The sequence below is a fragment of the Spermophilus citellus genome (assembly GCF_964194105.1).
Source record: "Spermophilus citellus genome assembly, chromosome: 5".
NCBI classification, from domain to species: Eukaryota; Metazoa; Chordata; class Mammalia; order Rodentia; family Sciuridae; genus Spermophilus; species Spermophilus citellus.
Window position 1 is genome coordinate 169,620,550 of NC_138186.1, and position 26,701 is coordinate 169,647,250.

At 34.2% G+C, this 26,701-nt stretch overlaps 1 protein-coding gene across 4 annotated transcripts in view; it reads left to right on the forward strand.

The window, feature by feature from the left end:
* QKI (QKI, KH domain containing RNA binding) overlaps positions 1 to 26,701 on the forward strand; it is a 134,202-nt gene that overhangs the window by 37,401 nt on the left and 70,100 nt on the right. For all 4 annotated transcript variants that reach the window (XR_014021952.1, XM_081294237.1, XM_081294238.1 and 1 more), the window contains exon 3: positions 17,618 to 17,734. Coding sequence is in view for 3 of the 4 variants with exons in the window: in XM_081294237.1 (XP_081150363.1) it covers positions 17,618 to 17,734 (117 nt within the window). In the remaining variant the exon portion in view is untranslated. The remainder of the gene's footprint in view (positions 1 to 17,617; positions 17,735 to 26,701) is intronic.

Sequence of the window (26,701 nt, forward strand, 5' to 3'; positions counted from 1 at the left end):
GTAGGGTTTTTTTTGTTTTTGTTTTTGTTTTTTTTTGTGGCGCTAGGAATAGAACTTAGGGCCTGAAGCATGCTAGGTAAGCACTCTACCACTGAGCTACACCCCTAACGCTAATCTGCCCATTATCAAGTCCTGTAGATGATCCTGATGCATGCTTAGTTTTAGAATTATTGCTGTAATTTGCCTTCATCATCAGAATAGCCAGGCTGCCAGGTGGATGATCACAGGCTTGGATGTTTTGTCAGGCATTGTTCCAGGAGGTGGAGAGAATGGACTGAACAGTGTGCCTACTGTTGCAGAGTGAGCATTTCTGGGGCAGACACGGACAGTAAGCAAATGAATGTATACTTTTTGGTGTAGTACTTGCTATGGAGAAGCACAAAGTGTGGTACATAGATGAACAGTGACTGCGGGAGGGGGGGCGTTCATTTCTAGGGGTTCTCATGGAAAGAGTTTCTTTTAAAATGATAAGAAATGTGGGGGCTGGGGATGTGGCTCAAGCGGTAACATGCTCGCCTGGCATGTGCGGGGCGCTGGGTTTGATTCTCAGCATCACATATAAATAAAATAAAGATGTTCTGTCTACCGAAAACTGAAAAATAAATATTAAAAAAATTCTAAAAAAATTAACAAATACATACAAGAACAATCATGGGGAGGAAAACATGAAAACCATTTAGAGGAACACATTCTGGGCAGAGTGAAAAGGGAGTGCAGCAACTCAGGTGTGACCTTGTTGTGGATTGTGCTAGTAGAAGGTTAGCAGAGGAGCCTTATTTGTTAGTGCCTTTGGGCTCAATGGGAATTTTGAATGCTATTTGGAGTGAAAGAAGAAGCCATTCAAATGGTTTTAGCCAAGGAATGCTCACTGGGTTTTTGATATATTCCTTCTGTCTGCTTTGTGGAGAGAATGTGGACTGTTGGGTGAGCAGGGAAACTAGTCTGGAGGCAGGGGAGGGGACTTAAACTAGAAGATTTAAGAAAGGCGTGGTTTGCATATTTTAGAGTTAGAACTGATAGGATTTGGTGATAGATTAAATTTGAATTGAGTCAGGAATGGTCCAAAGGTGGAATTTGGTCAGCTGGAGTGCAATTGCATTTCTGAGACAGGAAAGACTGAGGAGGGAATAGCTTCGGGGAAGACGGGGTTCCATGGTTCTGATAGAGATGTGAAGCTTGAAGATAGGCATTCAGATGTGAGGTGTCAGGCAGGTAGAGATCTGATTTGATGTGATGCTTTTGTTACCCCAGAAAGGAGGAGAGAAATGGATACAAAAGTTTGGATCCTCCAGACAAGTTTTTTAATATCCTAATTTTAAATTGCTGTTAGGAGCACTTAAGTTTAGCAAAGTTGGAATCTGAACACAGTTATTAGTTTTTCTTCTTGGAGGTTACTAATATAGAGTAATAACTGGCATATAAGAGGAGATTTATTTTGCTTTTTTTTTTTTTTTAAGGTAAAGTAAACCAGGAGAGTCTGTGTCAGATTTTGGCCGTGTGGGAAAAATTTATTTCAGAATTATGCATTAAATTTTGGCCGCATTAAAAGAACATGCATTCTTAGTCTTCACTTAATACATCCTAGAGATCATTTTGTATGCTTCTTTTCTTCCCCTGTCTGTATAAAATCTTGAGTTGTGAGAATGAGTTCATCCTGTTGGGATAAAATGTTTTTATTATTAAAGCTTTAGAGGGGCAGGGTACCATAATGTCCAGAAGTATGAACTCAGACCCAGACTCTGGCTAGCTCTTCTGTTTGTTTTGTAACTAGTTCCTCAGTTTCCTCACTTCATAATGGAGATACTAAGTTTCTCACAGGATTATGAAGACTAAATGGTTTAAAACATGTAAAGCACTTGGAAAATACCTTGATGCTCTGTAAATGTTGTTAACAAGCATGGAAGATCCATGAGGGCAGGGAATTTTTGTAAGTTTTCTTTTTCAGGGTTATATTCTCAGTGCTTAGAACAGTGTCTGATAAATGTTAGATGCACAGGGAATATTCATTGTGCACACTTGTTTGAAGCGTATTCTTTTAAATATGAAAAAATATTTTAATATTTTTGTCATTTGCATTTCGCTACTATAGAAGTCAACATTAAGTTGAAGGCAGTATTTTGTTTTCTATTTTTATGTTTTTTCTGTGTGGCTGAGTATTAAATGTAAGGCCTCTCATGCTAGGCAAGAACTACTATTGTCAAGCTGTATCTCCAGCCCAGAGTATTTTGTACTTGTTTATGTAGAGCTCTGGAACAGATAAAAGAAGGAAGCCTTAGATTCAGAACCTGAAAAATGGTGTAGTGCTGTATCATGCCCAATCATAATGTTTTTTAGCCCTTGGCTTAATGATGTGGGAATGAGAAGTTCATATGAGCAGTCTTATTGAAAATGCATTAAAAAGTTTTTCAAAGTTTACATTAATAAACTAATAAAGCAGATTTTTGTTGCATCTTTCTGTGTACCAAACACAATCTGGGTGTGAGAATATTTTGATTTAAAAATCTCAAGATGGTAGTTGGCGTTTGAGTCAATACAGGCCTAATTTTATATATATATATATATAAATTTTTTTTTTCTTTTTTTTTTTTTGGCGGGTGGTGGTGGTGTACTGGGGATTGAACTCAGGGGCACTTAACTGCTGAGCCACATGGCCAGCCCTGTTTTGTATTTTATTTAGAGACAGGGTCTCACAGAGTTGCTTAGCTCCTTGCTTTTGCTGGGGCTGGCTTTGAACTCAGCAATCCTCCTGCCTCAGCCCCCTGAACCCCTGGGATTACAGATGTATGCCACTGTTCCTGGCCAGTTCTAGGTTTTAAATCCTGGTTTTTATCCCCTTGCTGGCTGAATTTTTAGCAGTTGCCTTACAAATACTCTACAATGAAACACTCTAAAACTCAGAAGCTTAAACTAATAAACAGATCCTCATGGATATCTGTGTTGGCTGAGGTTCTGATGATTGAAACTGAGTCTAAGTTGATCTAGGCTATTAGTGGGTGAGATTAATTAGGTCTTCTACATTTATGTTCTTGCTGGGCTGGAGGGGCAGTAGCTACTTGAGGGGGCATGCTCTTATTGTAGATCACTGAAATGCCAGAGCCAAGCAAAATTGCATAAGCATGTATAAGACCTCTGCTTTTGTCCCATCTGCTAGTATTCCATTAGCTCAGTGCTTCTCAACTGGGAACAGTTTTGTCTTCAGGGACATTGGCAATATTTGGAGATTTTCCTGGTGATAAAACTTGAAAGGGGCGGGTACTGCCAGTACTTATGGGGTGGAGGCTAGGAATGTTATTAAACATCTTACAATGAACAGGCTAGCACACCACAAGAAAGAATTACCTAGCCCTAAATGTTAGTACTTGCTGAGGTTGAGAAATCTAGCATTAATCATATCAAGTTACTCATGAGAAGGGGACTGGAAACAGATATTTGCAGCAAAATAATTGAAATTATTATATTAGCTTTGAGCACATGTCTTTTTTTTTTTTTTTTTTAAGAATCTGTTTCTTTGTCTATATAGTTATAAGGTCCACTCCAAAATTGTTTGGAGAGATAAAGGTAACAAATGTACGGCATCTGATAGACACTTAATATAGTCTGATGCTCATGAATAAGAATAATAATCTTATTTTTAAAGGAGCTCAGTCTTAGATAAAAGGTGAAACATACTGTATGAAACATTTTAGTCTGTTTATCAAGAGACATGAAGGTCGAAGTTTTATTTAGACCATCAAACTGGTAATTTTGGCAAGTTATTAAGGATTTGTTTGAAAATGTGGAGATCTTATAAATGTGTATCAATGAAATTATCTATGACATTAAGTAAAAGGTGCTGTATTTCAAATGAATCGGCAATAGTTTTGTCAGTAAAGTTGCCTGATTATCAATTTTGGGTCCTTAGAAATTGTTTTATAGGCTTGGCCAGATTAGTAGGTAAGTTCCAAATATTGGCAGGGTCTAGCCTTTATAGGTTAGAGTCATCCTGTATATACTTGAAAAGATTTTTTTGCTCTGATTTAATGATTAAATTGTAATGAGACTTTTTTCCCCCAAAGAATTCTATGTGATGATAACTGATTATCTGCTTTTAAAAATGGGTTTTAAATTAGATGTCCTTGAGATGCATCTTTTATGAGTCTAGGCCATCATAATGACACATTGTCGGAGGGTTTGTATGATGGATAAATGCCTTTTCAAATTGTTTTTCCCCAGTTCCTAGGATCGCATGGTAACTATGATTGATAGTAAAGTTTTGTAATATCATTTTTGGTACTTTCTGTAGTCTCCCTTATAACACAATTTGAGCATCCCTAGTCTGAAAGTCCAAAATGCCCAAACATTTTGGGTGCCAGTTTTAGGTTTCAGAGCAATTTAGATTTCACATTGTTTGAATTAAGATGGTCAGTCCAGTAAATCTGAAACACTTGCCCAAGTATTTTTAGATACAGGGTGCTCAGCCTAATCTTATTTTAGTGGGGGAGTGGAGTTATAAACACTCTTTCTCTTTAATTTTCCTGAATTTGCAGGTAAAATTTGGCTAATCAGACTTCTGGGTTAGTCAGAGTTGTTTGATATTCTTTTTCAGAATTGTCACCTGTGAATGAGCTCTTGAGCTGGCATTTGTTTTGGAGGGGTACTTAGAGATGGGGTCAGAATTGTCTTTCTGTAGATCTTTGACTCTCTTGGCTTTTTTGTGTTTGGGGATTAACCAAGAGCCTTCAGAAGTTTTGACATAAACTACTTTCACCTTTGTTTTACTGATTAACGAATGGATGTTAAATCAAAATTTAATGGTCTGCAAAATCTCCTTTTTTAATACCAAGGTTAACCCCTGGTTTTTGCTTGGACATGGTCTTAATACATTAAATTTTCTTTCATAATTAAAAATGGGATCTGCATATATCCTTTGATTTTATATATATATATATATATATATATAAAATTTAGTTTAGGAGTTTTAATTTAGGAGTATGATTTGATAGTATAAAGCATATCTTTGTGTTTTTAGGTAGAGAAACTATTATTTTTGACTTAGAACTGAAACCAGATCAAGAGAGTGAAGACCAGATTTCATGACTTGGGTTTTTTTTTTTTTTTTTTTTTTTTTTTTAATGACCTGAGTTTTTTGTTTTGAAGTTTACTTTTCATTCTCTAAGGTATGTTGAGGACTTGCTATGTGCCACATATTCAATAAGCTCTTTATGGTATGAGATATACTAAATTTCTTAGAATGTTAGTATACAAAGAGTTTCAAGATAGCAGTTGGTTTTGTTAACTCAGGTTTTTCAGAAATATAATAGTTTCTGAAATAATGAGCCTTTTCATAGTCTCAAATGCAGGTGCCAAAAGGAACTAGTATTCAGAATACTTAAAAGATGGAGTTCTTTTAAGGGAAGAGTTACTTCCTATAAGCAAATGTTTTCCAAGCTCAATTGAGATAGAAAGTTTGCCTGTGATTTCTTATTCAACCACTAGCCACCATTCTATTTGTTGTTTTGCGAATTTGACTTTAGATTCCACACAAGAGATCAGTGCAGATTTGTCTGTGTTTGGCTTATTTCATTATAGCATGATGTCCTCCAGGTATATACATGTTTCTGAAAATGATAGGATTTCGTTTATGGCCGACTAATATTTTCTTTATCCATTTAACTTTCTGATATGGATATCTTGGGTTGTTTTTATATCTCTGCTATTGTGAATGATGCCGTAAAGAACATGGATGTTTGGATCTTTTTCAGTATACTGATTTTATTTCTTTGGGGTATATACCCCAAAGTGACATTGCTAGAGAATATAGAGGGTTGAGCTTTCTTTAATTTTTTGAGGAACCTCCATACTGATTTCAGATTGACATACCCACCTACAGTGAACATGATTCCCTTTTTTCTATATCTTTACCAGTACTTGGGTATCTTTTGAGTTTTTGACAATAGCTATTCTTACAAGTGTGAGGTGATATGTCATTGTGTCTTTTTTTAACATACATTTTTATTTTTTTCATACCTTTATTGTATTATTTTTATGTGGTGCTGAAGATCAAACCCAGTACCTCACACATGCTAGGAAGTGCTCTGCAACTGAGCTACAACCACAGCCCCTCATTGTGGCTTTGATTTGCATTTCCCTTATCACTGGTGATATGAAGCACATTTTCATAATGTCTGTTGAACATTTGTATAGCTGCTTTTTGGAAAAGTGTCTATTCAGGCTATTTGTTTCCTTTTAATTCCAGTTGGTTTTAGGTTGTTTTTGCTTGAGAAGTTAATATTCTGATATAGTCTAGATATTAACCCCTTTTCAGATACATGGTGAGTAGATGTTTACTCCCAGCAATTGAGTTGCTCTTTCCTTTTGTGGATTATTTTCTTTGTAGAAGTTTTGTTATCTTGATATAATTCTACTTGTTTTTGTTGCTTATTTTAATAACATATCTAAAAAATGATTGCCAAGACCACTGTTACAGAGCTTTTAACTCTATTTTGTGGAGTTTTACAATTTCAGATCATGTACATAAAGGTGTTTGGCCTATTTTGACTTAAGTTTTTGTATGTGGTGTAAGATAAAGAGTTCAGTTTCATGTTTTAAAATGTGTGAATCCAACTTTTGATATTGTGGATACTCAATATCACTTGGTGAAGAAACTGTTCTTTCCTCCAATGTGTATTTATTCTTGATGCCCTTTGACAAAAATTGACTGACAAATGCGTGAGTTTATTTTTGGGCTTCTGTCTGTGCTTGTTCCGTGCGTATATTTTTATGCCAATACCATATAGTTTTATTATCTTTGTAACAGTTTGAAATCAGAAAGTGTGATTCATTTACCTTTATTCTTAAGATTGCTTTAGCTATCTGGAATCTTTATTGGATTAATTTTAGGATTATTTTCTGTTCCTGTGAAAAATGCCATTGGAGTTTTGATAGGGATTTCATTGAATCTGTAAATCACATTGGGTAGTGTGAACATTTTAACAGTATTTGTTCTTCAAATTCATTAACATGACATATTTATTTTATCTTCCTCAGGAAGTTTCTTATCAGTGTTTTATGGCCTTCAGTGTACAAATCTTTTACCTCCTTGGTTAAAAGTATTTTATAATTTTTGGTGCTATTGAAACTGATTGTTTTCTTAATTTCTCTTTTGGATAGTTTGTTGTCAGAAATGTTGTTTGTTGTATAGAAATGTGTTTGATTTTGTATTCTATAGCTTTACTGAATTTGTTTATTCCATGGAGTCTTTAGGGATTTCTCCCTCCCCTTGACAGCTTTTAATGTTTTATTTTGATATAATTTTAGATTTACAGAAACATTTTTAGTATACCTCAAATAACTCCTTTTAGCTCTTTACTCAGATTTCCAATTATTGTTTTCCTTCCCTGCTTTATTATACCTTTTTTTTTTTTTTTTAATGAACCACTGGAGAGCACTTGTTGACATTTGATCCCTTTGTCCATAAATATTTTAATGATTATTGTCTTTAGGAGTTTCTCTATATAATATCATATCACCTGCAAACAGATACAATTTAACTTCTTTTTGTTTTGAATGCCTTATATTTCCTGCCCTTGGCCTGGTTGCTCTGGCTTAGGTCTTCCAGTACTGTGTTGAGTAGAAGTGGTGAGGGTGGGCATCAGTATCTTGTTCCTGATCTTAGAAGAACAGATTTCAGTTAGCTTGCTTCCTTCTTTCCTCTCTTACCATTGTGCTTCATTTTGTTGATGTTTCTTGCACTTGTTCATGAAGGATACTGTGTTCTTGTTTGTCCTTATCTGGCTTTAGCACAATGGTATTCTTGCCTTGTTAAATGAATTTGAAAGTACATTGTCCTATTAAGTTTTTTGAAAGAGCTTGGAAAGAATTTGCATAATTCTTCTTAGTGTTTGGTGGAGCCATGTGGTGAAGCCATGTGGTCCTTAGGTGTTTCGTTGTTGGGAAGGTTTGGATTATTGCACATTAGTATCAGTGTAGTAAGGTTATCCATAACTTAACAGTTCAGTTTGGGTAGGTTGTATGTTTCTAGGAATTTATTAATCTAGGTTGTTCAATTTGTTGGAGTATGATTATTCATAGTAGTTTCTTAGTATCTTACAATTGTTTCTTGGTATTAATTGTGTCTTTTTTATAATTTTATTTTTTTACATTCTGTTTTCTTCTTGGTTAGTCAAGCTTAAAGTTTTCAGTTTTTTTTTTTAAAGAGGCCTTAATTTTCTTAAATATTCTCTGTTTTTCACTTATTTTTGCTTTTATCTTTATATTATCTTTTGCTTTGGCCTGAAGCACCAAGTATTGAAAGTTTAAAAATCCCAGGTTGGTTTGTTTGTTTTAAATTCTGGACTATTTGGAATTTTGGGGCATTTGGATATTTGCATAGACGTCAATGACATGGTGTTCCTAATCTGAAAATCCAAAATGTTTCAAAAGGTCGTATGTCTTCTTGAGTGTGATGTTGGTGCTGAATATTATTTCACTTGTTTTTCGTGTGTTATATGTTGTGTAAAGCACTGTGAATTCAAAATTAAAATAAGAGAACTTGTGCCTGACTTAAAGTAATGACCTTCAAGAAACATGGAGATCATAAACCTTGTGGCCAAGGGCTCCTACCTCACTTTGAATGAGAGAAAACCTTCTCCAGGAAGTAAAGGAACAGAGAAATTACAGAGCGATTACTTGCACTCAGTATTGTGGGTGAGGAAGAGTTTTACTTGTTTGATAGGAAGGAGAGAAGAAGGTATTAGAAGAAGAAAAGGTCTGCCAATTTTACAGAATAGTGAATTGCTTGTGTTGCTTGAAGAAGGAGGTAATAACAAAAATAAAGACTTGAAAAGTACTTTGGGATCTTTTAAAAGGCATAGTATATGAGGTTTCCACATTTATGTTCTCATAATATTGTCGCCTGCTTGTGTCTCATAAAACCCTGTTGACCTTCCTTGCCATCAGGTTTTTTTTTTTTTAAATTAGTTAATTGTGCCCCCCCCCAACTTTCAGTTAGCTTCTAGAAGGATAATCATCCCCAATAATGAAGATTTTCTTTAATTTAGGATATCTTTTTTTTTTTTTTTTAAAGAGAGAGAGAGAGGAGAGAGAGAGAGAGAATTTTTAATATTTATTTTTTAGTTCTCGGCGGACACAACATCTTTGTTGGTATGTGGTGCTGAGGATCGAACCCGGGCCGCACGCATGCGAGGCGAGCGCACTACCGCTTGAGCCACATCCCCAGCCCAGGATATCTTAATTCATATGCAGTAACTTCAGATTTCATTTTTAGTTGCTTAGTAGTTTTCCTTATGTACAGCAGCTGTCAGTGCCTTTATGTACATAGGTTTGTAAGAAGATTTTTCTTATGTGGTGCTTGTAGGTCACATGCCATGAATACTAAATGTTCATTAAGTCCTAATATAAGAAAGATTTTACAAAATGATGCCTATAATAATTACGTAGTGTAGATTAGCTGTTTCTCTGGGGACATATTTGGCTACTTATCTAAAATTAATGATGATGGTAGAAAAGGAATAAGGCATTTGCTTTCCATGGCCACAAGACATTTTGAAATATTCATTCTGATATTTTAAACTGGTTAAATGCTCACTATTCTTTTCTCATCTTAAATATGTACGCAAATAAACAGAGTAGTGTTGGCTAAATTAGAGGGGGTTCTTCTGCTAAGTGAGACTTCATTAACAAATATCCACACACATGTTTTTGGTTGTGTTTAAATACAACTTTTGTGAGATAATATAAGGTTTTTAAGGTGTCTACTAAAGTCACCTTGAAATATTAGACATGATATTTAAAAACAGATTGTCAATCTTTTTCCAAAAAGCAATAAAATACATGTTCTTTTATAGTTTTTTTTAATTACAAAATTTTAAGCAGAGATTATTACTCTTTAATAGTTGTTGGAAGTTTCACTGAGATGCTTTTGAAAATACACTTTTTATCAGTTATTGGTTTTGATAATGTGTCACAGGAAGTTTTATCTTTAATTGTAGAATTCTTAAAAGATTAATGGAAAGATTTTTCATAATTTTGTATTTTACCATTGAGAAATATATCATTTCTATTAAAAATGTCGTGAGCAACAGTGAATAGCATTAGACATTTTTGTTGTTAAACCTCTTTAGAAACTAACATGCCACTTGGCAGAAATATAATTGGTGAGTCACAGAAAATATCAGCACTTAAACAGTGGGGTTAATGAATATCTTTTTTTTTTTTTTTTTCCTTTCCCTTATTTAGGCTTTTAAAGTTGTACTTGGCTCAGGCTGTTTGAAATGATTTCCTTTGAAAGTGTTGTGACATTGTTTTAATTGAATGAAGCTGCAGAACTGGCATGATAAATCAACACAGAATGAATTTTAATGCAAGGCAAAGGATATTAACTTGGAAATTGGTTGCAGTAGACAAAGCAGCTGCTATGAGTAATTTTTTTTTTCATTCTGTACTTAACAACATTTTGGGAAGGAAGGACCTTGACAGTTTCAACTGCATTAGAATCCCGATGTTACACACTTCAACATACTTTTCTGTCTGTTGCTTCTTAATAGTGACTGTTTTTTAAGATTAAAAAAAAATATGTCCAATTATGTCCAGATTCTATGTTTTGGCTTCATGTAGTTTAAGAACATTTTTTAATTTAGTGAGTAGTAATTACAAGGCCTAATTAGCTGTGAGAAGCGTTTTTTTCTGTATAGTTTTGAAGCCCTGATTCAGGCAAGGGGAGGTTTAGTATATGAAAAGGGCAGGATGTGTCAGAGAAAGCTCTTGCAGTAGTCAGAAAAGGTAGATCAACTGGTTTGACAAAGGACAGAAGTCAAAACCAGTTACCTATTTGATGTGCTAAACTATCTCCAGTGCATTTTTCCAGACTTTTGGGGGCCATGTTTGAGATACATCTAGCATATGAATTGATTTGAAAAAGATCTGTATAAAGTACAACTAGTTGGCAAGGTTACTTGTTTTAAGAAATAGTCAAGGACACAAATCGAGAAAAGGCATTTTCACAGACTTCTTGAGCAGGCATTTCCTTTTTTCTTTTTTTAATCCCTCATATCTGTTTCATTTCTTAGCAGCTAGCAAGTCTTGAATAAACATTTTGTTGAATATAATTTGAAAATGAAAGGCCATTTTATATTCTGCTAAAAAATAACCAAAACTATACAAAATGAATGAATGAGGGGATGTAAAGATTACTTTGTCTTGATTGGGGAAATGGGGCGAAAAGATATGTAGAATCCTTGATTATATAAACTGGGTAAGTTAAAAAAGTTAACAGAAAAGTAGGGAGAGCTAACAAGAGGCAGACACAGGGCCAGGCAGGTAGATAAATTCTGTAAGATTTTCTGTGAAGGTTTTTTTTTTTTTTTTTCACCAGACCCTCCTTCCAATAAATTTTTACCCCATACTGTCTGAAATTATGTTAATTCTGTATCAATTTAGATTAAAAGGCATCCTCTTAAAAAGTGCTTAGTGGATTTCTCCGTTTAAGTACAAAGTAGTTCAGATCAGCAAAGTGGTAGTAGTGATATAGGACCTAGTAGGAAAGAAAAAATCTGGTTGAATGCATCAGAGCCCCATCAAGAAGATAACATCCTTAGGAGGCCAGATGATTAAGAATGTAATCCTGACTTTTTCATTTGGTTATGTTTGCTGAATCTGGGGAGGATGGCTGAGAGGCTTGAGCTTTGCATGACAGAAATTGGACTTTATAGACTACCCTCCTGTTTAGACTTTTCTTTGGCTAGAAATGGGTGTGCACTCTAGGAGTCATCCTTCACTTAGAGCATCCCAGATCCTCTCAGAGACTGCATCTTAACTCAGAATTGGCTCTCAGTAAGGGAAATTGTATTGAATGATCTTGGGTTGCTGGTAACTATAGGTGCATAGTAGAAGCTAACTTATAGGGAGCAAGATTGCAAACAAAAATCTGAATAAACAAGAGAATCAAACACCCAGAAATTCTAGATGTTAGAATTATCAGATTCATACTTTGTAAGAACAGTTAAGAAAGTGTAAGAAAGCAGAAACATGGAAACCAAAAAATGTAAAACCAAAACATCCTTAACTTCCATGAGTTAAGATGAGTTTGACAGAGGTTAGAAGCATTTGACGGTAGAATTAGTGAACTCTGGAGGACAATCCAAACAAAATCTTTAGCACTGAGACACAGAAGGATGGGAAATACAGGAGAGGGTATGAGGAATAAAAGGTATACTGTATGAGTGTTTTAGCTTTTTTGCTGCTGTGACTAAAAGCTCATACCATAACAATTGTAGAAGAGGAAGAGTTTATTTGGGGGCTCATGGTTTCAGAGGTTCTGCTACATGGACAGCAGGCTCCATTCTTGGGGTTTGAGATGAGGTAGTACACCATGGCAGAAGAGTATGGTGGAGGGAAGCAGCTCACATGATGATCAGAAAGGGGGGGGGGTGAGGGGGGGTGGGGAGGGAGAGAGAGGGAGATAGATAGATATTTCCATATTAGAACTGCTGAAAACTAATGATGAAATGGAAGTCCTAAAAGCAACCAGAAGAGAGAAAAGATCAACTTGATAAGTCATTAGTAAAACTTATTGGTAAGAAGGTTGATATAAATCCATGTAGTATAAATGAGTTAAGTTAAAATTGAAAGATTGACAGTTTGAATGAAGAAACAAAATGCTGTTCATAGGAATACCATTTAAAATATAATAATAGCAAAAGATTCAAAGTATGTAATCAAGAAATATGCATCTCAAAGTCAAATAAAAAAACTGTATCTTCATGTTAATATCAATATAGACTTAATGACAAAAGTATTTACTGAAAATAAAGAGGGCCATTTCATAATGACAGAAAGATACCTTTTTAACATATGTGTATGCCAATGAACATGGCCTGTAAACAGAAGTAAAAGGACAAATAATCTTAGACATAGCCCAGAGGTAACTTGTTGCCTAGCATACCTGAGGCCCTAGGTTCAGTCCCCAACACTGCAAAACACAGAGACAGGTATCTTATGCAAAGTAGACTTTGCATTCATTTTAAGCAACTCATAGAATGTTTACAAACATTGATTATATCCTATTTAAAAAAGCAAATCTGAACAAATAAATGGAATAATATTTTACATGGTATGTTTTCTTGTTACAGTGTAGGAAGCTAGAAATCAAAACCAAAGCTAATTATGAAATTCTTATAGATTTGAAATGAGAAAAAATACGTTTAAATATTTAATAGTTATCAAATTATTTTGACCTGAATGGTATTGAAAATGCTGTCTGTCAAAACTTGTGGGACACTGCTAAAGCCAGCTTAGTTATGTGTAAATCTTTAAATACATGCGTTAGGGGAAAAAATGCCAATTAAAAAAAAAAGAATGCAATAAGCATTCTTTTCAGAAATTTGGAAAAACAGTAACAGATTAAACCCAAAGGAAGCAGAAGGAAGAAAATAAAACTAAAGCAGAAATCAAGGAGGAGAAAAGTTCAAAATGAAGAGAATGAGTACATATTGTCTACCTATTGCTGCATTATAATTAAACCACCCCCAAATTTAATTTATTACTTACATGAACAATTTCTTGTACTCCCACTTCTGTGACTGGATTCAGCAGAGCTGCTTGGGTTTGAATCTGCAGTCCACTGTGGGTTGGCAGGCAGTTCTGCTTTTGAGAGATTCCTAGCAGTAGGCATTGATGGTTACTGGGTCACATGTATTTCTTCCCACAACAACCTTAGTGCATATTTATCCTCATGCGAGCTGTAGGGTCTTAAGAGAGTGGAACCACATATAAGGTTGACTTTTAACTGGCATATCCTTTGCATCAGCCAAAGCAAGTCACTGCTACCCTAGATTCAAGAGGTGGGAAGAGGTGCAAATTTACATCACAAATGGTAGGAGTATGGTGAAGAGGAGGGAAGAATACTGACCCTGTTTTTTTAGGGGAGCAACTTGGGGGGACCAGGAATTGAACTTGGGTATTCGACAGCTGAGCCGCCTCCCCAGATCTATTTTGTATTTTATTTAGAGAGAGGGTCTCACTGAGTTTGTTTAGCACCTTGCCATTGCTAAGGCTGGCTTTGAACTTGCCATTCTCCTGCCTTAGCCTCCTGAACTGTTGGGATTACAGGCTTGTGCCACTGTGTCCAGCTCTGAACCTGTTTAAAATCTTTCCATCCCAATCAACAAAAGCAAAGGAGAATGAAAGAAAAAGGGAAATGTGGATAAATAGTAAAAAGTGAAAAATGCTGTCTGGAAAACTTGTGGGACACTGCTAAAGCCAGCTTAGTTGTGTGTAAATCACTACAGATCTTATATATATTAAATAGAAAATTAGACAAACTTTAATCCAAGAAATTTGACAATTTAGACAATATGGATATGTTTCTAGATAAACAGTGTATCAATTGACAATACTAAGGCATACGAATCAAAGAAACTGAATCCGTAAGTTGAAACTTTCTACAGAGAAGATTGTGGTCCTAGGTGGTATCACCAATGAATTCTGTTCAGTATTTCATGAAGAAATAACACTAGGCTTACAGAAGCTTACCCAAAGAGGAGAAGAAGAAAGAATACATTCCAATATGTTTTGAGGCCAATATGACCCTAATGATAAAACCTGAGAAGCATATTGTGAGAAAGGAAAACTGTAGGTCAGTTCTGTTCATGAATGTATTTTTTAAAAATCACTGGAATGCTGGGAAACTGAATCCACTAATTTATTAGAAGAATAATGAATTATGATCAAGTTGAGTTTCAGAATGGAAGGTTAGTTTAACATTACTTGTTGAAATTCATTATAACCTAAAAAAGTATATATGTAAAAATGTCTACACATTACTTCAAACTTTTAGGGGTGAACTTTTGAAATCTTTAATCTTGAATTTTGGTGTATTGACAGTGTTGTAAAGGATAGCAAGAAGAAATAAAAATATATAGTTGGAAGGAAAAAAATAACTTATTTGCAAGTGATGTGATCATTTACCTAAATAATTCTAAAGAATATACAGGAAAAAGAAATAATTCTAAAGAATATACAGAAAAAACAAGAATAATAATAAAACAAGATTGTTGCATACAAGTTTATAGGAAAACCAATTATATGTTTGTTTTTTAGGGAAAAAATTTTAAAAATATAATATACGATGACAGAAAAAAACCCTATGAATTTCTAGGAGTTAAGTTTTAAGTGAGAGTAAAGGCATAATGAAAAATGCTTTAAAAGTTTACGTTCTTGAGAGAAAAATAAAAGATGACCTAATCAAATGGAGAAGTTATATACCATGTTTATGGTTTTGAATATATACTATATTATAGTAGAATTCCAATGCAAATTCTTAAAAATATTATTTTAGAAATTGAGCAACTCATTCTAAAATATGTGTGAAAATATGTGGCAGGCCAGAAACAGCCAAAACACTCTTGAAGAGCAAAGTAGAAGAACTTGCTTTTACTGCATACCAAGATCTATTATAATAAAGTCACTGTAGTTAATACATCATGATATTAAAGAAAGACTAAATAGATTAGTGAAATAGAATGGAGAGCCCAGAGACTGAGGTATAGTTATATAAGGTTGCTTATGAATGGTTTATATTCTCAGAAATGTTGTTGTCATGTAATTTTGTAGCTATGGGAACATCGGAGAGTATGCTTACACAAACCCGGACTGTATAAGTTAGTCTGTGCAGCCTCTTGATGCAGTCAAGAGACTGTGGTAAACATGAGATGTGTGAGGCAGCTGCCAGTGTAATATGCTGTGCTGTTTGATTACAAAATATAATTTGCCATTGATCATATCCTTTTCTGTGACATCCTAAGCTTGATTGTTGAGTGAGCCAAAGGGTTGAGGTTTCCTGAAGAGAATGTGCAGTGGGATTAGGAGACAATTAATTGCCTACTCTATGCCAAACTTACTATGTATGCTGTGTGCACAGCTGTCAGTATACCTCTATCAGATAGTGTTACCACCTCCATTATGTAGTCAAGGTTTATTTGATGTGACTCTGAAATTCCTAATTACTGTTTCATTGGAGCTTGGATATCAATTGAATGAATTTTTGTGTTTTCAGAGTTTAAGCACTTCACCTTAGTATACTATTAGTTTTTTCAGATTGGAGATGTGGGATGGTGAGGTTGACGGGGGATTCTAAAAAGAAAATTCCTTGTTATAAAATAGATGACAATTGTGTTTAGACTCGGTCAAAAGGTAGATGAAATATAATAGCTAAGAAACTGGTAAAGAATAACAGGCTTTATTTGAATGTAAATAGGTGGCTTGGGCAAATTTCAGAATCTGGGGTCTCTTATAGAGTTAGTCAAGTGCATATAGATCAAAGGCTGTATCAGAATCCCTAGGGGGAGGAGACTTTTTTCAAAGAATGCACGTGCATTAATTACCCCCCTTTCACATGAGAATCACTTTCTCAAAGGCAAGCCTCTTTGAGGCAGAGAGAGAGCGCCTTTGGAGTATAGAAGGGTGAAGGAAGTACCCAGCTTCTTGTGACCACCAGTAAATATTCTAGCTTGTTACTTTGATATAATGATACACTAACAGTAGGATAAATGCAAGAGAAAGGTGGGAAATTGTATGCATAAGAATCAGTATTTTTTTATTATTAAATAAATGAAAACCACTCATGAGTTTTTATGGACCTGGTGGAAGACACTCATTGTTTTTATGCAGATGATATGCAAATGAAGAAAATATACTTTCAATATGCACACACAGATATTTGGATATTTACTAATTAAAATAGCTAAACAAGATATTGACAGAAGGAAAAAGCAGGAAACAGAAATAATACATTTTAAAGTAAAATGTCTAAAAACCATTTGCCTTAATATAAAGAAACTTTCACATGTGAGTCTAAAAGTTTCTGTTGGATGAAAATAAATTTCATTTATACACTTGCTTATATGACTGACTTATTCATGGAAAGAAAGAGTTTAGGCTCCTTAGAAAAAATAGAAGTGTAAGTTAAAGATGGAAAGGAAAAAAATAAAGGAAAGTAAAGATGCAGACATGAAATTGTCCAAGAAATATGATGAAAAATATATATTCTCAAGACTTAGCATGTAGGGTAGAATACAGATTTGTCCCTCAATGTTGTAGCAGCTCACTCAGAATTGTAATTTATACGTTTCTATCTGGAGAAAGTATGACTTTTTTGGTTACGAAAGTAGGACTTTTCCTCAGGCCCCCCCCCCCCTTTTAAATCATACAGGGTAATCACTACTAACAGAATGAACAATTGATTCAGCACCCGACATCTGGAACAGACAGAAATTTATAGAACAGGTTTATATTCTTAGGTGGCATCTAATCATTCATCAGCTCTTTAATACACTCTGGCTTACATTATGTACTTGTGGACAATTCTGTATAGCTTCTGTGTGTATCGGGTATTGTTTCTAATTCATAGTTTGTGTTAATACAAATGATAATTTTATTTTAAAACAATGAGAAAACAATAGTTTTATCCCAAACTTGGCATGAGATTCATGAGGGCTCTAAATTTTACTTCTTATTACACATAGGTATGTATGTACGTACATACATACATGCATATATACTTTAAAATAACTTTAAGGACCATCATAGCAAATGAATAATTTGTGGTTCTTTGTTTTTCCAGTTTAATTTTGTTGGGAGAATCCTTGGACCCAGAGGACTTACCGCTAAACAGCTTGAAGCAGAAACTGGATGTAAAATAATGGTCCGAGGCAAAGGCTCAATGAGAGATAAAAAGAAGGTAAGTCCTTGAAAGAGGGGCAAGTCTTTGTGTGAATAATTTACTTACATTTTTTCATGCTAATAGTAAAGTTTCATATCTTTTAGGTGTAAAACTTGATACTCCATGTTAGGAACTCTGAAATATTTTTTAAGGTGTTTCTCTGATTTTTCCCCCTTGTTAATCACCATTTTACACTTAGGAATAAAGTATTAGTTACTCCATTGTGTTAATTTAACTTTAATATTTATTTTAAACCTCCATGTGGAAATTAGACTATCATGTTGTCTATGAAAATATGCAAGTAAAAGCTTGAAAAGCCTAAAAGTTTTCTTTTGATGAGTTGTAAACGGGGATTGGTCTCATGAATTTTAACTGTAGTTGTATGTCAAATCACTGGGAGAGTTAGAAGACATAGAAATCTGTTAAAACAAAGGCTTATTACTAACCATATGAGATTGGTTTCAGCAACATTTTATCTCAACTGTAAATTATTTTTAGGCATTGAAAATTTTATTTGTTGTTGTTGTAGATGGACAAAATACCTTTGTTTTATTTATTTTTATGTGGTGCCGAGGATCAAACCCAGTGCCTCATGTGTTAGGCAAGTGCTCTACCATTGAACCCCAACTCCAACCCTTGTGTTTTAGTTAGGCATTTTACTTTAAAATGTATTATTCCTGTTCTTTCTCCTCCTACCTTCTTTTCCTTATTTTGCTAGTTTAATGTGAATATCAAACTCTTTTGTCTTGAATTTTATTAGGGAGATTTTATTTACCTAGTTTTCTTTTACAGTAATACTATAAGGTAGAATGCTTTTTAAAATTTCTATCTGGACAAAAAAAAAGAGAGAGAGAGACACTAATCTAAAATACCTAGATTTTGATTGCTAAAGGTGAAAGTTGTTATTAGGAAGGGTGATTTTTTTCTTCTTCTGATACATTGACTTGAAAGTGCCTTCGTGCCATCAAATGTTAGAGCTGTGATCAGCTTGTGTTGGAGCTTGTGTGTTGAATTGTTCTATGGAGCTGATAGAATGAACAGCACCACCAATAAGATTGTTGGCTTCATTTTCTTCCTAATTTATACTTCAGCCCTCTTATAAGCTGTGTGGATTTAATTATCTCTACCACTCCTTCCCCCCCCCCCCCATAGACATAGAAGTCTGAGGAAAAAAAGATATCATTATTTTTAAATTTTGTAGCTCTTTATTTTTCTGTTGAGTTTGAGTCATTTTCATGAGATTATAAAGTTCTTGAGTGTTTTAGATGTTGTATTTAAAAAAAAATTCATTAGGATCTTAAACATTTTAGAATCAACAGTGTGTCTTTTCAAGTGAGTGTTGCCATAAATTTTTGGTTTCCATGTTTGAACTTGGGATGACATTGGCATTAGTAGGAACTTCACAACTGCAAACAGAGCAGTCTTCACCCCACAATTTTTATATCAGAGGAAAGTCATTGAAGAAAATATCTTTTCCCTCTCCTGAGCTTCTGCTACTTCTGTAATAATGGCCTGCTCACTTCACTCACATTGTACTCACAGACAAGGATTAGAATTTAAAACTGTGTAGTTCGGCATCATGAATAAATAACATTATCAGCTGTCTTTCGAAGAAGAATTAAAATGATTAAAAGTGAGCTCTGCAACAGATTGCTTAGTTTTCAATCTTGGTTCTGCCACACAACAGCTTTGTGACCTTGGATAAATAATTTAATCTCTTGGTGCCATATGACATGGAAGTGATAATTGTTTATTCTCTTACAGTGATTGTGAGGGTTGGATGAGCTGCAAAGCACTTAGAATGCTGTTTGGCACATAATAAGTTGTCAATTAATGTTCATGATGATTCTTAAAAGTATTTTATCTTGAATCATAGGCTAGATACATTTTATGTTTAGACTCTTATGTAGTATTATGAGTGAATACTACAGTTTATTCAGCTTTGAAAATGAAAGACATTCTTGTTGCTTGTATCTATCCTGTGTTATCATAGCTTTTCTGTTTTTTTGGTTTTTTTTCCCTAGGGGTTGGTGTTATCAAATTCTGTCTTGACCACTTTGTTCTTAATCACAAATAGAAACAGTTCGTCAGTTTTATTTTCTACTGTTGTCGACTAAAAGAAAATTTTGTACATTGAACATAATGTAAGAAAACAATAAAAAAACAGCAGAAAATAAAATTTAGCAATCAATTACATTTTACATTTGTTAAGATGATAGATTAACATGCTTTGTACATAGAATGTTAACTGTATGGCTTCCATGTAGTTGATAATGTCCTATGTAAATTTTAAAAAAATTTTGTATAGATTTATAGCAACAAGAATGTTTTTTGGAATCGTCATTTAAATCTGTGGCACATAACAAAACTTTAACCACATAAGCATGTTTCATGCTGAAGTTACTGGGCTGTCCTCTTAAAATTGTTACAAGTAAAGTCAGAATGGGAGATTTTATCATTTATTTCTTGGCTGTTATTTTGGTTAAAGAAAAAGTTGTGACAAACATGAATACAAAAGTAAGTATTGGTATAAGTCTAATTGAGGTGTATTTTAGAAGATTAAAAGGAAAAAACATTTTTTGTCCACATAGTGATCAATAGGTGTTAAAATTAAGTAACCTAGACAATAAAATAAATAAAATTATAATAAATCTTAATTTTCTGATTGTCTAATTTAACAAAAATATGATGTGATGCAGGTATGCTGAATTCTTCACTAGCCTAATAGAGTGACAGCAGACTAAGTAATAGATGGACACAATACCTTTATTTTATTTTCTTAATGTGGTCCTGAGGCTTGAATCCAGTGCCTCACACATATGCTAGGCAAGCACTCTACCACTGAGCTACAACCCCAGCCCTAGACTGTCTTTTATGGAGTTTTCTTGCTATTTGGTTACCTGGCACAGAGTAGGCACCATGGGGAAAAATCCTGTGAGCAGAATTACCCTTTAGTTCAGGTAATAAATAAAAGTAAGTCTTAAATGCACCTATAGACACACACACACAGTAAAGGGTTGGCCAATAAAATACAAACCTTATGAGCTTTTAATTCTTTGGGGAAGGTAGGCAGTTCTGTGTCATTCTAGGCCACTGATTTTTAAGCAAAGTAAGTTAATGTGCTACTTTAATCATTTTCTTGGATTGGTATTATTTCAGTATTACCTATGGGCTTATCAGCTTTTTTCTTACTATTTAATGGAATGGGGCTAGGTATCATCATGGAACCTGAGGGCAGGAATCTCCTCCAAAGTCATAAGATCCTGGTAGGACTTCTAAAACTGTTAGGAACTGTTAGTGCCCATCTGTAGGACGCAGAGTGGACTGTCTGCTCTCTTTGAGTATGTGGTAATAGGGCTTGGCTAGCAAGAACCTTGCAAGTGAAAGTCGGTTGTTTGATGAATAATCCTTTTACCAAGTGTGTACTTTGCCTCAAGCATTATTATTGTAAGTATTTTACATGCAGTTATTTTAATTAATCCAAGTCTTTTATTCCCATTTTGTAGATAAGGAAACTGAAGCTCAGGGAAGTAATTTGAGTAATTTGCCAAAAGTCTTATGCAGAAAAGTGGCACTCAAGATTTGAACCTAAAATTCTATTTTTTGGTACCCTACCTTCGAGTTATAAATCATTTTTAAGATTGATAACTTCTAGATTAAAAATTTCTAGAATAACTTGAACATAGAGCACTATAAATTTTGCCACTGAAATCAGTATTATATGTGTTGTAAAGTTTCTCCAAGCTTTTAACTTTGCTAAGTGATAAATATGTTTGAAGTTTGGCTTGTCTCTTAGAATGGAAAGAAAACCAAAATGTGGATTTTTTTTCCCTACACTTAACACATCATAGTACTTTTTACAAATTTTATTCTTCTTAGTTATATGACATTAGAATCCATTTTGATATAATTATACAGGCATGGAACATATCTTTTTCTCTATATAGGACCCTAGTTTTGTGGGTATACATGATGGTGAGATTCACTCTGGTATATTCGTATATGTACATAGGAAAGTAATGTCATATTCATTCCACTGTCTTTCCTTTTCCTATTCTTCCTCCCTTCCATTCATTCCCCTTTGTCTAATCTGCTGAACTTCTGTTCCTCTTCGCCTTTTTGTGGGTTAGCTTCCACATACCAGAGAAAACATTCAATCTTAATTTTGGGGGACTGGCTTATTTCACTTAGCATGCTGGTCTCCAGATTCATTCATTTACCAACAAGTGTCATATAGTCATTCTTTTTAATAGCTGAGTAAACTACAATTTCTTTACCCATTTATCTGTTGAAGGGGACCTAGGGTGGCTCCATAGCTTAGCTATTGTATCACAGCACTTCTGACATCAGATGTCTGAGGATTTCTCCTCACATACTCAGCAATCCGCCAACCAGTCAGTTCTCCTGGGCCCACTAATTGAGTGTCCTATAGTTAGTTCAGTTTAGACACTGTCTACTTGGAGGTAGTTTCAGATCCTCCTGCCTCCTCCTAAACTGCTGGGATTACAGGCATGACACCACACACGGTTGTGTGCCTGCTTTCTGACTGCAACCTCTCATGTGTGTTTGTGGAATTTTCCACTGTTGGCATCAAGTGAGCGCTCAAAATGTTTTGCATTTTAGAGCATTTCATAAATTCAGTTTAGGTAAAACCTTGATTTTCAGGAATTCTCCTCCAAAGATTTAATCCATTTTTTTCTAATGGAAAGCTGTACACTTGAGTACATGACTGTTGCAAGATAAATAATTTAGGGAAAATAAGTAATCACAGTTTTTCAGTTGAAATAGCAGAGGACTTCAGAGGTCACATTGAGGGTGGGGGGGAAATATATTTACATTAGAAGGAATGGTCCAGTCTCAGAAACATAGGTGTCAGTTAGTCCTAGTGTGGCAATTGGAAACATGAAAGTTATTAAAACAGAAGAGTTTTGTGCATGACTACATTCTTGAGAAGTTGTTATGGAATCATAGTCATTACAGTGGTAAGTGAAGTCCACCTTTTGGGAGTCTATATGAATGATTTGTAGGGAACAATTTTCCCTATCAGTCTACAAATTTATTAGCTCTTCTCTGAGACCTTAACTATCTTCAGCAGAAGTGGCCAGCCCATAAGTGGCCATCCTTATAGGTTCCTCCTTCTCTTTTTTCTGCCGTCCCTGCCCATCCCTTTTTTTTCAGATGAATGTATTGATGGATGGCATGAGCCATGTTCTTCACTTGTATCCTCTGGAGAAATGGGCAGAGACTTGGCAATTGTAGCTGTTCTAGAAACATCATTGTGTTTGAAGTGCAGGGTTTGCACTGGGGATCAGGTGGCCATTCTAGAGCTGCTAACAACAGTGGCTAGTTACTAAAAACCACTTTGATGATCTGCAGGATCTGATTTAGACCATGGGACAACCATAGAAGATATCATAAGAATGGAACCTTAAAGAGGTATAGGAACCTGTTTTTTCTCTGATTTCTGAAGACTGTTCTAGGCAGAAATTTATATATCTTACTGAATATTCAAATTCAATTTTACAATTTTCTTTATTCGATCACAATCTATTCTTTGTTTAGACATATGTGATTAGTTAAGGAGCCTATGGTGTTTTGTGGAACATGATTTATGAAATATTTTATAGAGGCATATTTTATAAGGGCAAACATAGGTGTAATTCTTGAATTGCTTTGAAGAACTTAAATAGAGCATTTTATATGACCATTTTTAAGATGACTTTTTTGTATAGAATACTTCCTATACATTGTAAGATTTTAGGTATCTTATAGCACAGATTGATATTATTACTTTATTTTGAAGGCTTAAAATATATATATTACCTTTTATTTATTTATTTCCATGTGGTGCTGAGGATCGAACACAGGGTCTCACACGTGCGAGGTGAATGTTCTACCCCTGAGCCACAACCCCAGCCTTAAAATATATTTTAATTGCTTTATTAATACATGATACTTTTAGAAGAGTTGAAAAGTGCCAAATGGTCTTTAATTTTTTTGGGGGGGGGGATCCCTTTAGTTTTTTCTTCATGAAATTATACACATACACTCAAGTTTTCCAGAAAGTGATCATGTTATATATTTTGCTTTTGTAATCAGCTTTTATTCCTGCAACACTTTTTTCTATTCATGTCAGTTTAATGGATAGTTAAGCTGAATGTATAATAGACAGTTTAACAGCAATATGCAAAACTAAATTTTCTTGATTATTTTTTTAAGGGGAAATATCTTAGAATTTAATAATATCTTTATGTAATAAGTCAATGCTGTTTGAGAACTTTGAAATTTGATTTTTGTGGTTGACATACCACAGTGGCTTGGACAGCCAGTGGCATAATATTAAGTGTGATTCCAGTTTGTTTTATTCATCTTATTGTATACTTAGATCCTAGAAAAAAAATTGTGAGTATAGTTTTTATCATTATTTTAGTTTTTTTTCTCAGTGAAAAAACTGTAAACAAGGGAAAGGCTTACTAACTTAATGGACTGTCACTTGCCTATCTGTCTGACTTCTTTCGGGAGCACTCTGACTAGTTCCCTAACAGCCGCCTGCTACCTCACTACCTGCCAAATGGAGGAGCAAATTCCAGACATATAATTTCAACTGTAAATATTTTGATATCTCTAAAATAGGACTTTTTAATAACTACATGGTTTTTCTTTCAAAAAATACTTAGTATATTCAAATATGTAGTTTTGCTCATAGTACACTTACTATCTCATGAGTGCTTTTTTAAAAAGAAAAAAAAATATATATATATATATATAAATTTTTTTTTTTAGTTGGACACAATATCTTTATTTATTTATTTTTTGTGGGGCTGCGGATGGAACCCAGGCCTCGAGCATGATGGGCGAGTGCTCTAGCGCTGAGCCACAACCCCAGCCCCTCATGAGGGCTTTTTAAAATGTTTTATTTGAATGAGCATTCAGATGAGGGTCCTGCACATTGTAATCGGTGGATAGATCTCTCAAACTCCTTTTCCAGTCCCCCATTAGTCCCTCTTTTGATATTTGTAAAGGTATTGGGTGATCAGTTCTGAAGGAATCCCATAGATTTTGCTTGTTACATTTTTGTGGTGGCATTTTAACATTTATCTTTGTCACCTACGTGTAAATTGGTAATGAGAAAGGTTTTTTTCACATTCAGATCTCCCACTTTCCCTTCTTCATCTTTGTTATTTGTTTTGAAAAAAATATTTTGCAAGTAGTGTTGTGATGTACATAAAGTCTGATTTCTTCTGATTTTAGCAGTCATTGTTAATTCTTTTCTAGGACCTTTATGTCATCAGGAGTTGTATCCTTTTTCTTCATCAGTACTTATGAGATATAGTTTTTATTTAAAAAAATGAATAAATGCTCAAATCTTCATTCACTAGCTTCAAAAGGTATATTAATTCCCAGCAATCCTCAGGGGTGAAGAATGAGTTCTCTCTCTTTGTTTTCTTTTAAGTATCATTGTGAGTGCATTTAAATAGTTTTGATGCATTTCAGTTCTCTTTTGTGCTCAAAATGTTTGACCATTGGGTGCTACCTCAAGTTGATTTCTGAATCCTTTTGAACAGAATCTTAGTAAATGCTGATAGTAACTTTGATTTCAGGTGTGATATATCTTGTAAGATTTCCTTCCTAGACTAAAAAATCAGCCAGTTTTTTAAGGAATCCTGTTTACTTTTTTAGAGAAGGATAATACGGACTATAGTGATACTCATTATTTGTAGACCTTTTCAGTATGGAGCTGGTAAAAAGTATAAAAAGTACACGCACATGCATACACTAACAAATATATTTTCACAAGTTCATTCTTATTCAAATTTAGGATTATAGTGTTTTTATTTAGTTGATCTTATATTTATCATATTTTTTTTCATCTGAAAATTCTGGTTGGTTCCTAATGCAAAATAATGATTCATTTGCTTTATTCTAAGAAAGAGTCTCAGAATCAAAGTATACTACTTTATCTTCCCAGTTCTTAACTGTTTTAAGCTATTTCCCATTAAAGATACAAATTACTAACTTTTACAAGGCCCAAAATAATTTTTTCAATATGTAATGGTTATGCCATCATGTGGCTCCACTGTTAATTTGTTGTACTTGGTTCACTAGTTTTAGTAATTGCTTAAAATATTTTTCTGCATATAAAGTATTTACATGGTTCAAAAAAATCACCTTTTTTCCAAAGTTTGACTTTTATCCTTGCCCTTTTATCTCTTCTGTCTGTTGCCATTTGGGTAGATTTTAAAATTTTAGTTTTTAGTTGATCTTTTCATTTTTTTAAACAAAGTTACATAATAGTTGTGCCTATGCATGTATGTAATTTCTCACTCTTTTCATAGATTCTTACCTATTCAACATTTTTATATACCTTGCTTTATTTATTTATGTATTTTTTTACTTAACAGTATGCTATTGACATTTAATAGGAGTATATCTATACAGACAGTATTTGCTCCTTTTAATAATTCCATCGTGCTTCATTGTATGGATGTACCACCAAATCACTTAAAACAGTCCCATTAATGGTGAACATTTAGATTGGTCTTGATCTTCTGTTACAGGAATAATATTGTGTTCAATATCTTTTATACATGTCTTTACATGAAGTTTCTAGTTTATATTTGAAATAGATTTATTGAAGTGGTGTAGCAGTGTGTAATTTTGCTAGCTAGTGCTAAATTTCTCTCTCTGGGGGTTGATTTTTGCATTGTTTTAAGTAGCGTGAGAATACCAATTTCTCCACAGCTTCACCAACAAACTTACATGTTGTAAGGGAGGTTGAGCATTTATGAAAGACATTTTTATAGAAATTCTTGCACATGTACTTCTGTCCATGTGTATATAAAAGTCATTATCAATGTGATCAATATAACCATTTTCAGTTTTCCCAACTAGTCATTTGTAGTGTGTTTCTTATTTTCTCATGGAACCTATTTATAGTGACCTATTTGTGTGTGTGTGTGTGTGTGTGTGTGTGTGTGTGTGTGT